General features: G+C 36.5%; 1 protein-coding gene across 1 annotated transcript; it reads left to right on the top strand.

Moving 5' to 3' along the window:
- Positions 1 to 4,225: 4,225 nt before the first annotated feature.
- On the top strand, positions 4,226 to 13,821 carry LOC120766922 (cadherin-23). Its single transcript, XM_040092667.1, is given in 19 exon segments — positions 4,226 to 4,253; positions 4,437 to 4,488; positions 4,490 to 4,785; positions 4,856 to 5,007; positions 5,108 to 5,806; positions 5,867 to 6,252; positions 6,323 to 6,523; positions 6,578 to 7,373; positions 7,437 to 7,748; positions 7,811 to 7,907; positions 7,978 to 8,474; positions 8,982 to 9,139; positions 9,208 to 9,389; positions 9,463 to 9,875; positions 10,129 to 10,261; positions 10,339 to 11,266; positions 11,328 to 11,719; positions 11,792 to 11,933; positions 13,276 to 13,821. Coding segments are annotated over 19 exon segments (6,063 nt in total). The 3' UTR covers positions 13,475 to 13,821.
- Positions 13,822 to 14,406: the final 585 nt, after the last annotated feature.

Consider the following 14,406-nt stretch of genomic DNA (forward strand, 5'->3'; position numbering starts at 1 on the left):
CTATAGCATATGTACATACTAAATGACACATCAAAGTTCTTGCAAGGAATCTTTTAGACTTGTGACAGGTATTTTAGATTCGGTGCGGTCGAAATTAACGTTTTTCTTGTTTTGATAAATCTTTATCACTTTCAAATTAACATTATATAGTACTATAATACTCAGTTGCAACATTTGTGACTCCACGTACTAATATTCCATCATTTTCTTACTGGTTAGACAATAATATTGATCTTAGTGTTAACTTAAGAACCACTGACCAATTAGACGGCTTTGTTGAAAAATTTAACAACGCCATTGTAGATGCTTCTTTTTCTCAACTTCACAAGATACTTTTGTAGTAAACAGTACCTTTATCACTGCGGAAATCAAAACCCTAATTAAGGAAAAACGATCGTTGAGGAAAATATGGCAAAGGACCCAGAATCCAAGTGACAAATTAATTTTAAACAGAGCTACTAAATATTTAACAACAAGGCTTAAACAGTTAAAAAATAACTCTCTTGAAACCTTTTTAACCAACCTTAGCCCTAACGCAACTCGCTGTGAATGTCTGTGGAATGCCACAAAATTTCTCAAATGCCCAAAAGCCAGAAAGGTTCCAATAAAAGACTCCAGCAATTCATGGTATCGGTCAGATGAGGATAAAGCAGAGGCGTTTGCTAAGTACTTAAATGAAGTATTCACACCATTTAATTTTATTAATGCTTCTGATGAAAGGGAAGTGATGCACTTTTTGGATACTCCATGCCAAATGGATTTTCCAATAAGGCTTATTATTTTATCAGAAGTGAAAGAGGAACTGGCAAAATGTAGCAACAAAAAAAGCCCAGGCTACGATCAGATAGACCACGCAGTACTAAAGCACCTAACTGAGAAGTCCATGCGAGCTCTTACAATTATATTCAATGCCATACTAAGGCTTCAGCACTTTCCTACAGCCTGGAAATGTGCAGAAATAATTATGATTGCTAAACCAAAAAAACCCGAAAACTTTCGCTTTCTCAAAGGTATTCGAAAGAATTCTCTTACGAAGACTGATACCGGTATTGGAAAATTTAAATATAATTCCGGACCAACAGTACGGGTTTCGCAGACACCACGGAACTTTGTTCAGGAGCCATAGAGTGTTTAATAAAATAAGGTCAGCTTTAGAGCAAAAAGAATATTGTTCAGGTGTATTCCTTGATGTGCAACAAGCATTCGATAAAGTCTGGCACCCCGGACTGCTTTACAAATTAAAGAAAAATTTACCTGCTCCCTGTTTCTTTCTTATTAAATCTTATTTAAAAGATAGACAATTTTATGTTAGGGTTGGAAATGAGTACTCAAGTATGTATAAAATAAAATCAGGCGTACCGCAGGGAAGTGTTTTAGGCCCATATCTTTATTCGATATTCACAGCGGATATCCCAAAAAACAACGATGTTACGATAGCAATATTCGCTGATGACACTGCAGTCCTAACTTCAAATAAAGTACCTTCAGAATCTTCTGACATACTACAAAATTACTTATTCCAACTAGAAGACTGTCTCAAGATGTGGAACATTAAAGTCAATTCAGATAAATCTGTTCATGTCACTTTTGCCCTAAGAAAAGGTGATTGTCCTTCAATCAAAATTTTTAATACAGCCATACCTGTTAGTGATCATGTGAAATACCTGGGGTTACACATAGATAGAAGGCTTACCTGGAAATGTCATGTAAAAGCGAAAAAAGAACAAATTAATATAAAATTGCGATTTGCGATTATGCGATACAAATATGGGGCACGGCAAGCAATTCAAATATTGAAATAATACAGCGCGTTCAATCAAAAACTCTCAGGTCGATTACAAAAGCTCCAATGGTATGTTTCAAATCATACTATTCACAGAGATTTAAAAATATGCAAAGTGAAAGATGAAATAAAAAAGTTTAGTGAAAGATACAAAATCAGGTTAGAGATCCATCCCAATCCTTTAGCAGTGGCATTACTACAGGCACCCACTACAACAAGGTTAAAAAGAAAAGACATATTAAACTTGTAAACCAGCACGCATGCACGTAATGCAAATACATAACTTTAGCACAAACTAGTGCATGATTATGTTATTTTAACATAAAGAAAATAGCAAATAATTATGTAAATTAGTATGTATGTAGTTTGGATTTTTATTTTTATTTTTATTATACTGTCACTAAACAGAGGGTCACTTAATGAAGTAACACTCACAATTTGTTTGTACCTTAACAGCACATTTACTTATTGTCTATTAACATTAAGACAGATTGTAAATTTAACTTGAATAAAAAAAAAATTTGTGAGAGCATAAAAAATAGCAAGTATGCGTCAGTACAATTCATGCATTCTGAATTAAATCTTTAATAATATTTTAGATTAAAATCTCCCATTACACTCCTCAGATCTGCATATTATTAAAAAAAATCAAACAAAGAATAATTTAAGAGTAATTAAAAAAAAATTTAGATGGAAAGATGGAAATTTTTAGAGGGGGAAACCCATCCAAGCATCCAAGGCCGCATATCAGGATCTATATTTTGAATTATTCTTCGTCTATTTATCTTGAAGTTATGGGAAAAATCAGTTTTATGTATACAGTAAAAGTCTCATGGACATATTAATAATACCCAACGATTTTAGACGGAATTAGCCGAGTCACAAAAGGCAAGAGAGTTTTAAGCGTTGCGATCGTAAGCTGCTCAGCTACAGAAACAAAAATTTCAACAGCCGAAATTAAGAATTAGATTAAAGTTTATAATTTTTAAATGTTACTTGTTAAGAGTAGATAAAATAATTTTTTTAATGGTAAAGAGTGAGTCTGTTAGATCAAATGTACTGGAATGAAAATTGAAATTATGACATATACGGCGGAATGGTTCGTTTAACTCAAAATTTGTTCTAGAAAATTTTAAAAATAAGGGTCTAAACTGCCTGGTAGGGCGAGCGGGAACGTTAAAATTAATATCAGATAAGAGAGATGGGCTACACACTGACCCATTCATGAGTTTTACAAGAAATATTATACTCAAGCATCTCCCTACGACTAGCGAGTGTCGGGAGATTTATAAGTTTTAAACGGTTAATGTAAGGGGAAGATTTAAACTGGAATCCCAATGCAAATGATTTAAGGCAAAAAGTAAAAACTGTTTTTGAACGGACTCTAACTTATCCGAATGGACTTGGTAACTAGGGTTCCAAACCACAGAAGCATACTCCAATATAGGCCTCACCAGAGATGTAAAAAGAATTTTTGTGGTAAGCGGATCTCTAAATTCTTTTGACCAACGTTTAACAAAACTTAAGAGCGCCTTTAGCTTTAAAAACCGTGGAAGATACGTGAAGATTAAAATTGAGTTTGGGGTCCATAGTTACTCCCAAATCAACAAAACTGCATACTTGCTCCAACCTAAAGCTTTGTATTGCGTATGAGGTAGGGTCTACAGCTCTACGTGAAAAGCACATCGTTTTACATTTTTTAAGGTTCAATGGCATGTCATTTCTATCACACCAAGAAACTAGGTTGTTTAAGTCTGTTTGCAACTGACATCTTTCACTGTTTGAAGTATGTATATGTTTTAAAAAGTTTTACATCGTCAGCATATAATAAAACTTTTGAAAACTTAACAACAGATGATATGTCGTTAATAAATAACAAGAACAGAATTGAACCAAGATGGCTACCTTGAGGAACGCCTGAAGGAACATTGATTATGTCAGAAAAAGTATCTTTAAGTATGACTTGTTGAATTCTATTACTAAGATAAGAAGCAACCCATTTTAGAAATATTGGTTGAAAACCAAGAAGATCAAGTTTATTCAAAAGAATTGAATGGTTTACTTTATCAAAGGCTTTACTAAAATCTGTATATATAACATCAGTATTCTTATTCTCCCTAAAGCCCGTTGATACATGTGATACAAATTCAAGCAAATTAGTTATGGTAGATTTCCCTTTACGAAAACCGTGCTGAGAACAAGAAATTAGTGGAGAGATCCGAAAGGTTATATCGTCTGTTATAATTGCTTCAAAAAGTTTAGGTATTGCAGACAACTTTGCTATTCCCCTATAGTTTTCAATAGATGACCTAAATCCACTCTTATGCAAAGGAATTATAAATGACTTTTTCCATATGGATGGAAATAAGCCTTGCATAAGGGATGAGTTAAATATTTTTGTTAGGGGTTGGTATATATATTTGGCACATTTCTTAAGAAAGCATGAGGGAATCATATCCGGGCCATAATTGTATGATTGTTCTAACATATTTAACTGATTTAATATCTGCCTTTCAAATTATATTTGAGACTTAAGTCTTTCCATCTGCATCTTAGGTTGTTCGAAAGTCACCCGCTTTTTATAATATTATATTAAGCTACCGATAAAAATCTCCAATTTTCTAAAGGTACTCATATGATTTCGCATTTTCAGACGTGACTCATCATAAATATGTTCTTCTGACGATTATATCAAGAAGTACCTCATACTCACAACAATAATATGAACAACGAAAAAGACTCCCAACGTCGCCAGTATACTTTCATCGTGTACAGTCCACATTCTATAGCATTAAGCTACGAAAATGCATTACCTAAGATCAGAAGAAAATGCAGGAAAGTACGATTAAAATACAAGAATTGCACATACTCAAGTTCAATTGTTTTACTGCTTTTGATCACACTGCAAGTGGTGACGTGTAACCGACCCCCAAGATTTGCCATCGACGGTGGCCAATCTGAAATCGTTTTACGACTGAAGGAGAGTCCGGAGACTGCAGTAGGTAAGTTAAATACACAATTTTATTCAGTTAGTTAAACGAAAGACCAATTCATTTTATTCATTTCATATAGGTTCCCATATATACACGCTTAAAGGCGTAGATCCTGATAATGATCCTTTAGTGTTTGGTAAACGTCCATCGCATGACAGCGAAGTAATTCGCATTGAGAACACAGGCGATAATGAAGCTAATGTCTATTTGGCCAAAGAATTAGATAGAGAGGTTCGTAGTTAAAAATACTATTCAACAATAATATACATACATATGTATGTTCGTATTTTCTAAAAAGTGCTCACTACTTTCTTCAAAACTTTCACTGTAGTTACAAGACGAGTACTCCATAGTATTGACGCTAACGGATAACCGCTACAACGACTATAATTATGTCACGCAAAGTTTCTTACTATTAGTGGAGGATATTAACGATAATGCACCCATATTTTTACCATATCAAAGCGCCATAGAAATTCCCGAAAATAGTGACCCCTGTATTTTAACAACATTGGAGGCAACCGATGAAGATGAAGGTGCTTACGGACAAGTGGTTTACTATCTGCAAGAATTGGATGGCGACAATGATATATTTTCCATATCAACATATCAGGGCAAAGGTGTGCTTCGATTAACAGGCGAGTTAGATTACGAGACGAAAAGCTTGTACCAATTACGTGTGTTAGCCGTGGATCGAGCCAACCAGGGACCTGTCAATACTGGCACTGCCGCCATTCTAGTCAAAGTGATCGATGTGGGCGATCAACCACCCGAGTTTGTTCAAGTGCAAGCGATAGCACGCATAGCCGAAAATGCAGATATTGGCACGCGAGTATTGCAAGTCCGCGCCATAGATGGTGATCGCGGCATCAACAATCCCATTGTGTATGAATTGGACGCAAATGAGTTGTTTGATATCGATCAACAGACGGGTGTAATCTACACTGCGCAAGAGCTAGATCGCGAGGACACTAGTCAGCAAGTAAATGGCGCCTATATATTGAAAATAACTGCGACAGAGGTACCACAGGTGTGTATGATAGCGCTTTTATATGCCTATATTTTCCATGATTATTGTCACAATTTTCAGTTTAAAACAAGTGCATCCGACGAGATGATGCAAGTTAGAACAGAAGTCACTGTGATCGTGACAGATATAAACGATGAAATTCCAACATTTAGACAATCCATTTACCGCTGTGAAGTTAACGAGAACTCCCAAAGCAATACACCATTGAGTTTTATAGACGATGATGTGCAGAATATTGTCGAAGATCACGATATAGGCAATAATGGCACATTTCGTTTGTTTTTGGATCCACAAAATGACCTCTTCGAAATCGTTCCTGCTGTGGCAGTTAACGAGGCCAACTTTATGGTGAGAGTGAAAAATGCCAAAGCAATCGATTACGAAGAAATGAAGGAAATTAATTTTACACTCTTCGCAAGGGAAATCGATGAGCCAACTAGATGGGGGTATGAAAAAATGTTTCATTGTCTATATATTAAATTTTTTCATAGTCTTTATGAACAACTTTTTTGTCAGGTCGGCGCATCTTCAAGTTTATATTCGTGATCAGAATGACAACTTTCCGGAATTTACAAAAGCGATATACAATACCACTATCCCGGAAAACAGTGAGTTGGGCACGATCGTTACACGAATCGAGGCAACGGATATCGATTCCGGCGATTTTGGCACTATGGGCATTCGGTTCCTTAACCTACGTGGTGGCATTGCGCATTTGTAAGAAATTAATAAAAATAGGTATCCGAATATTGACGACTTCAATCTTTCTAGGTTACATCTCAACCCGATTACTGGTGTTATTACCATCAAACAACCTGGAGATTCTGCTTTCGATCGCGAAATTATTTCTCTCCACTACCTCACGGTTGAAGCGATCGACAATGTAGGAATTGGAAACCGTAACACCGCACAGATTATCATCAACATTGAGGATGTCAATGATAATGCACCAATTTTTGTACAGCGTCACTATGAGGCCAAATTGCTGGAAAATAAAGCCGATTTTGAAACACCACTAATTTTGGAGGCGCGCGATATCGATCTTAATGGCTCTGAGAACAGCCAGATAACGTATGAAATTGTGGAGGGTCTTTATCGCGCTAATTTTAGTGTTGATCCAGAAAATGGCTTTTTGCGACCTTTGCACTCTTTCGACTACGAAGAATTACTTGAGAATAGGCGCCGCATACGTCGACGCGCCGATAATGGCGTGCGTGAGATCGATTTATTGGTTCGTGCACGAGATTCTGGTATTCCTATGCTTTCTACTGTGGTGCCAGTGCTGATTTACATCGAAGATGTGAATGATAACCCACCCATATTTCAAAAGAATTTTTATGCGAAAACAATACCCGAAGATCTTCCGGGTGGCAGTTCCATACTACAGGTGATGGCAATCGATCGAGATGGTTCTGCACCGAACAATGTGGTTGTGTACCGAATACAAATGGGAGCGAGCGATAAGTTTATTATTAATTCGGAATCTGGCGTAATATCAGTTGCAAATGGCGCTAACCTGGATCCGGATTTGTCGGAGCCAAAGAAACACGTGTACACTCTCACCGTGGTATGTATTTATGCAAATTTCAAATATTTTTCAATGATAATCGAGGGAACTTGTAACTCTTAGCTTGCTTTGGATGGCGGTCTCGGAAATTCCCAACTAATGAATTCTGCCACAGTTAATATAACAATTAAAGACGTTAATAATAAACCACCGGTCTTGGGTGAGTTACCCACTATAAGGGTCATGGAGAATACTGCCGTGGGTACACAGATATTTCAAGTTCACGCTGCAGATCTTGATGAATCGCCAATAATCCGATATCGTATAAATCGTGAAAATTGTGAGGCGCGTAATGAAGAGGGAACATTTATCAAACTAAGTGAATTTGATTTTGTAAGCGCATTTGACTTGAATCCCATAGATGGAACACTAAAGGTGATTGTCTAAACTGCTTATGAGCAGATTTAATAGCGAATAATATTCTTACTTTTTATTAGCTCCTGAAACTATTGGATCGCGAGAAAGTCGAGTATCTGAAGCTCGCGATAAATGCTGAAGATCTCGCAGCTATAAAGGGTAAACAAATAGTGGAAGGTAAGTACTAACCTTTGTTCTCACATAATTCTGAATGTAAAATTGTAAATGCGTAAAATGTTTTTTTCAGCCTTTTTAAACATAATCATTGAAGACGAAAATGACAATAATCCGAAGTTTAAGCAGCCCTTCTATCGCAAAACGATTACTGAAAATAGTATTAACGGTGTTTTGATTGCCAATATACTCGCCTATGACGTTGACAAAAACAAAACAATTACATATTCGTTAGAAGGAAATCCCGCTATAAGAAATCTCGTACATATTGATCCACAGACAGGGGAAATGGTTGTCGCAAATAAAATCGATCATGAACAATATCAATGGTTAAATTTGACTGTTCGTGCTTCAGACTCGGGCGTTCCACCGCGATCTGCATTAGTCGATGTTTATGTGTCTGTGTTGGATGAAAATGACAATAATCCGTACTTCATTGGTGGATCGAAGAACTATACAATAAGTGAAAATGTAGAAATAGGCGCTCGAATTGGCACTGTGCAGGCAAGCGATGCTGATTCAGGGGATTTCGGAAAAATCACCTTTCTCATGGATCGCATAAGTTCACAGGTACGAGAATTCAAAATTAAAATAAGTATTGGTTTCCTGCCTTCGCCAGTAGGTACTACTTCGAAACACCAAGCGTGATCGGGTCCTTCTCTAGTCGATCTTCAAGATATCAACTTAATAGTGTAACTTGTTTATTCTCAGCATTGTTATTTGTACTTTAATATTTGGAAAATGTATTTTTTCCATTCAGATTAAAATTTAAACTAATGTTGTTAATTAATCTTTCGAATATCTCTCGGCTGCTTTCGTTCAACGCGATCATGATGCTTCCTTTTTTAACCCTCCCAGTTTCGACTGTAAGCCCGTGGTATTTTCTCAAGTTTTCCCTGTTTCCTGACAAATGCCTCTCGCGTCACTTTTGAACTCACACGAACTCACTAATATATTTATCTAGTAAACTGAATCTCGACAAAATTAAATCACAGAAGAATGAAGTTAATAGAAACTGCGGCATGTGTTTTTTGGACAGATTGTTTAACCAAAAATTTCCTTTCCTTTGGAATTTAGGGAAAATTCTCAATTGATGCGGACACTGGTGTACTATCCGTCGCCGATAAATTAGACCGCGAAACGAAAGATTTTTATATGTTAGTAATCGAAGCATGGGACAACTACCAATTTGGATTCTTAGCGGGAGAAAGTCGCAATGCCTTCAAGCAAATATTGTAAGTAAGATTTGGTTTAAAAGCAAGCAATTATTTTAATTTTTATTTCATGTTTAAACTTTCTTAAGCATAACCATACTAGACGAAAACGATAATGCGCCCGAGGTTTTCCTACCCACAAGCTGTGTGCTTATTACTGAATATCATGAATTAAACGAAAAAATAGCGACTATCCGCGGCAAAGATGCAGATGATCCAAATTCACCAAACGGGCGCTTGGAATTTCAAATAACTAAAGGCAATAAATTCGGTTAGTAAAGTATCATATGTTCCTAATCAGACTGTAATAGGTACGGGACCAACTAACTATCTTTTTTTCCAAGATCTCTTTGAATTGCATCAGATCGACGATTGGACTGCAAATATTTATGCACGCACACCTTTACTAAACAAATTTGGTAATCACACAATCACTATAACCACTCGAGATCTAGGTGTACCCTCGAATATTCTTACCAAAACTTTGGACATCTGTATATCAGATTTCAACGATCATTCGCCTGTTTTCGTTACCCCTTTGCACAACACGACACTGCGAATACCTGAGAACATTACCGTGGGTACTCAACTGCTGCAAGTGGTGGCCACCGATGAGGATATTGGTATGAATGCATTAGTGCGATATCGATTGAAACCCGATCCATTAGGCAGCTACAAAATATTTGACATTGATAGTGAAACTGGGCAACTATTTTTGAAGGAAAGTTTAAACCGTGAAAAGCAGAAGATTCATGAGGTAAGATAGCTTAGTACGCGTTTGTCATTTAATATCAGATCCAGGTCAGGTGATCTGCTTAATGAATCGATGACAAAGGCCGTGCGGGAACAAAAACCAAATAATCTTATTAAAATAAGTCATTTGCGTATTAAGAGTTCGGTTCCGCCCATCACCACCTAGAAATAAGTTGGTTGTTTCTCCTGTTCTCTCTTCTGTAACATTTCACCAGCGTGGATTTTGTTATTACTTACACTTTCCTCTAAACTTCCAGATAAGAATCGAAGCGTATGATCAGGGCCTTCCCACATCTCTAAGTTCCGACTTGGATTTGACAATATATATAAGAAACGTAAATGAATACGAACCACAATTTGTGGTAGAAGAAATAAACGTCAACTTTACAGGTTTGTTATTTAAAAAAAGTATTTTACAATTGAAAACTTCGTTAAAACCCTATTTTGGTCCATATATATTTATATAGAGCATGCTGATCCTGGATCGGAGCGAGTTAAACTACCCGACACCATAGATAAAGACGAAGTAGATGATCTTGACGACCCTCCTAGTTTAATTTGTTATTTCATTGTAAAAGGCAATGAACAAGGTCACTTTAAACTCCATCCCGAAACACACATACTCAGCGTCGAAAAGGAGCTCGATCGTGAAGTAATTGCCAACTATTCACTCTATGTGAGAGCCACGGAAAATTGTGCAAATGATATTTTTCAAACAAATCGTCGTTCAGATAGCTTCGTAGGTAACAATGCGCACACGCAAATGCAGGCGAATGTCGGCCGGAAGCAGGCAGGCTTTTTGCGAAATGGGGAATATTTCAATCGATACAAGCACTCGCGAAATTTGCGCTCAATAACTGGCGACGAAACTCAAAACGACGACTCTTATGAATTCTCCAATGAGAATAATAACCTCACTAGTGAAGAGATTCTATTATTTGATAGTACAGTGGTGCGCGTACGTGTTCGCGTATTAGACATTAATGACAATCCACCACATTTTCCCACAAAGGTATTCACTGGTGGCATTACCACAAGTGCCGATTTCGGAACACAGTTTATGCGTGTGGAAGCTATAGACCCAGATGAAGAAGTGAATGCGAAAATCTCTTACTATATAATTGGTGATATCAGACAAACTTTGTCGGAGGGCTTAGAAAATGTTAAAAAGTCACCATTTCTTGTTGATCGCGAAACGGGTAATGTGCAATTAAATTTCGACCCACAGAAAGGAATGAAGGGTTATTTCGATTTTATGGTGCTAGCAAACGATACCTTGGGCATGAAGGACGTGGCTCATGTATTTATCTACTTACTGAGGGAGGATCAAAAAGTGAAATTTGTTTTTCGGCTGCAACCGGATGAGTTGCGACAGAAAATTAACACCTTCAGAGAGTATGTTCATATTAATTAAAGCAATTTATTATTTTTGAAAAATAATCCAATCCTTATTCAGTATACTTAGCAACGTCACTGGCGCAATAGTAAACATAGACGAAATTAAGGTGCATGAAAATAAGGATGGCTCGGTTGATAAGACCAAAACTGATCTATACATGCATTTGGTTGTAAGGGAGGACAATTCTATATACGAAGTGCCTGAAGTGTTAAAGCTAATCGATCTGCATATTGAACATCTGGATAATCTTTTCAAAGAGCTCAATGTTTTGGATACGCAGGCAGCGGAAGCTGAGTTGCTTATCGCCGGACCACCGAAGCCAATGTTTGTTTGGTTGATTTTTACGAATTTATTTTTAGCCACTTTGTTAGTGGTAACATTGGCACTGTGCGCCTCCCAGCGAAAGGGTTATAAGAGGCAATTGCGCGCCGCTAAAGTAAATATATTCCGTAAGTTACATTCAAATATCTTGTCTGTAAATACTAATTTTATTCAAAATCATATACGAACATACAACGTAGGAAACTCATCATTATCACTGCACAACAACATAGAGCCAGCAACACGAGTGCCCAACACGAATAAACACAGCGTGCAAGGCTCAAACCCGATCTGGCTGAAAAGTTACGAAAATGAATGGTTCAGAAATGACGAGAATCTGAGGTAAATATTCAAGTTTCACCAGAGTTTTTTCAAAAGAGTTTATTCATCTATCAAAATTAAACTAAAATTGGCTTCTAGATTACCGAATTGTAACAAAATATTTACGAAAGTTGTCTTTATATTTTTTTTTGGAAGCCCTTGTTTTGAATCTGCCAACTCACAACTTTATCGTAAAATTTTACATTCTTGATGTTATACATACTCAGACCGTATGAGTGCTTTTGGCGTTGTTTACAGTAACCTAAAATATTCAGCTCAGTCAAAAAAATTAATTAAATCGCGAACATTTTCGCATGATTTTTTTTTACAATTTTTGACGTGGATTAACTCAGCAACAGTGCATTAATGAACTTAAATGGATTTGGAGATAAAGATCCATCAAAGACCAGTGTTTATCAATGCTATGGTGAATTCAATCGAGGTCGGAAATCACTCCAAGGCGAAATTCGTGAAGGTGGTCCAAACTCAGTTGGTTCCGGAAAGTATTGATGATGTGCGCATACTAATAGTGAAATATCGTAATGTGACCTATCGTTAGATTAAGACAACTATAGGCATTGTGGGACTAGCATACATTCAATATTGCATGAACATTTGACTGTAAAAAATTATTTTCACGTTGGAGCAAACACGAAATGTCAATCGCATAAAAATGCGAAGCGCTGCTTCGAAACACGGCTCAGACATAGTGAAGGTGATGTATCGTAAATTTACGCATATGACCCGGAAAGTAAACAGCAGTCGACTGTATGGTTGTTTTCGGATGAGCCGAATCTAACAAAAGCACTTCCAAGCAAATGATCGCCTGAGTGGTACACAACCATTTATTTGCCAGTTGTCTTTCAAAAAATCAGGCAAACTAACCGCCGATGACGGGTCACACATCGACGGAAAGAACTGCATCTTACAACAGTCAAAATACCGACTGTATGAGTCATCCAACGTAAAGTCCTGACGTACTAAAAAAGTGCTCAACTCTTTTCGAGACCCAATGAGGCGATTGATGCGTTCAGAACACTTGTTTTGGAGATATATAAACTAGTGTGGGAAAATTGGTTCAAACGCATTCAAGTGTATCGATCTTTATTGAGATTATTTTGGAAAAGAATAAAGCGACGTTCCATATGTAATATTTGTTTTTGTCCCCTAACCCCGATATATAAAAGCCCACCCTCGTATTGCAAAAAGAGCGTTCAAAACCAAGCAAATCAAGATAATTAATGAAAAACAAATGATACAATATTTTGTATTTACTCCAAATTCACAAATTTAAGATAAAATAAGTAAAATCATACAAATTTGCTTTTTCGAACTAATAACTTTTCTCCAATATTTTTTGCAGTCAAGGCGGTCAAGATTCGTTGGACGACAATTTTCTTGCCATTGGCGCACAGGATATACACGAAGCACTGAAAGGCACCGCAAAGCTCTTCAATCATACAAATGACCTCAACCGGCACTTCAATGTTTACAATCAAATTGATAAATTAACAAATAATGCTCAAATTTTAGCACGTAAGTTGGAGACTACCGAATTATGAGAGACAACCAATGTTAAGAAATTAGTTGTAATATTAATTTATTTTTGTAAATAAAATGGAGTCTTGATATGGAAATGTTTCTGTTTCAATGTTTGTTTAACAATACAGCTTTTGATTAATTGATATCGGAGATATAATATTTCGATCTCTCTCGTTGACTCTCTCTAGTTTGTTTCACTGTAGACCATATACGAGTACGACTTAATATCTGAAATATCTTAAAATATACTAGATGAGAATGTTTGATGAGATTAGCTGTCAAAATACAAGAACGTCGCCAATTACTTCACCTAGCCCTTAATATGACTACTTAAGAGTTTGTTCATTTCATATATTAGTAGAGGTAAGAATACTACGATAGATATCTTCGTCGAAATAGACAAATGGATTTAAAAGCCAGCCGTGCAATCACTGTTCTCTAATCTTGAGATCCGAAGACGTTTCCCCCTGTTTAAGTAAACGCATTCAATAAGCAGGTACCTGTTGTTTCTGACGACGTGCCTTAGAACCCATATTATGTGCACTTGCCTTAGTAAAAAGTCTTCGTACATCTGCCGCTTAGGGAGGGTCCAACGTTGGAACCAAAATCGTTACCAAGTCCCAACTATTTAATACTTTTCTTCAAAAAATAAAATAAAAAATATTTAAATTTAAAAAAAAAAAAAGAATGTATTGCTTATTCTCATTTCATTATTGACTCTATAAAACCAACTTAACAATTCTTCAGCTACCGTACATCCCCATACCAAGTTAGTGACTCCATGTTTCACAGTCTGTAAAAGGTTTGCTTTTTCGAGAACTGTTCCGCTTCCTCGCCGCAAAAGCTTTAATTTCTTTTAATACCAAATATAGTTTATATACTTCCTAATGATTTCCGAAATGTATGGTATCCTGGGTGGTACAGGTGCATGATATCCATTCTTCTTTAATAT

Source organism: Bactrocera tryoni, chromosome 1, assembly GCF_016617805.1.
Source record: "Bactrocera tryoni isolate S06 chromosome 1, CSIRO_BtryS06_freeze2, whole genome shotgun sequence".
Taxonomy (NCBI): domain Eukaryota; kingdom Metazoa; phylum Arthropoda; class Insecta; order Diptera; family Tephritidae; genus Bactrocera; species Bactrocera tryoni.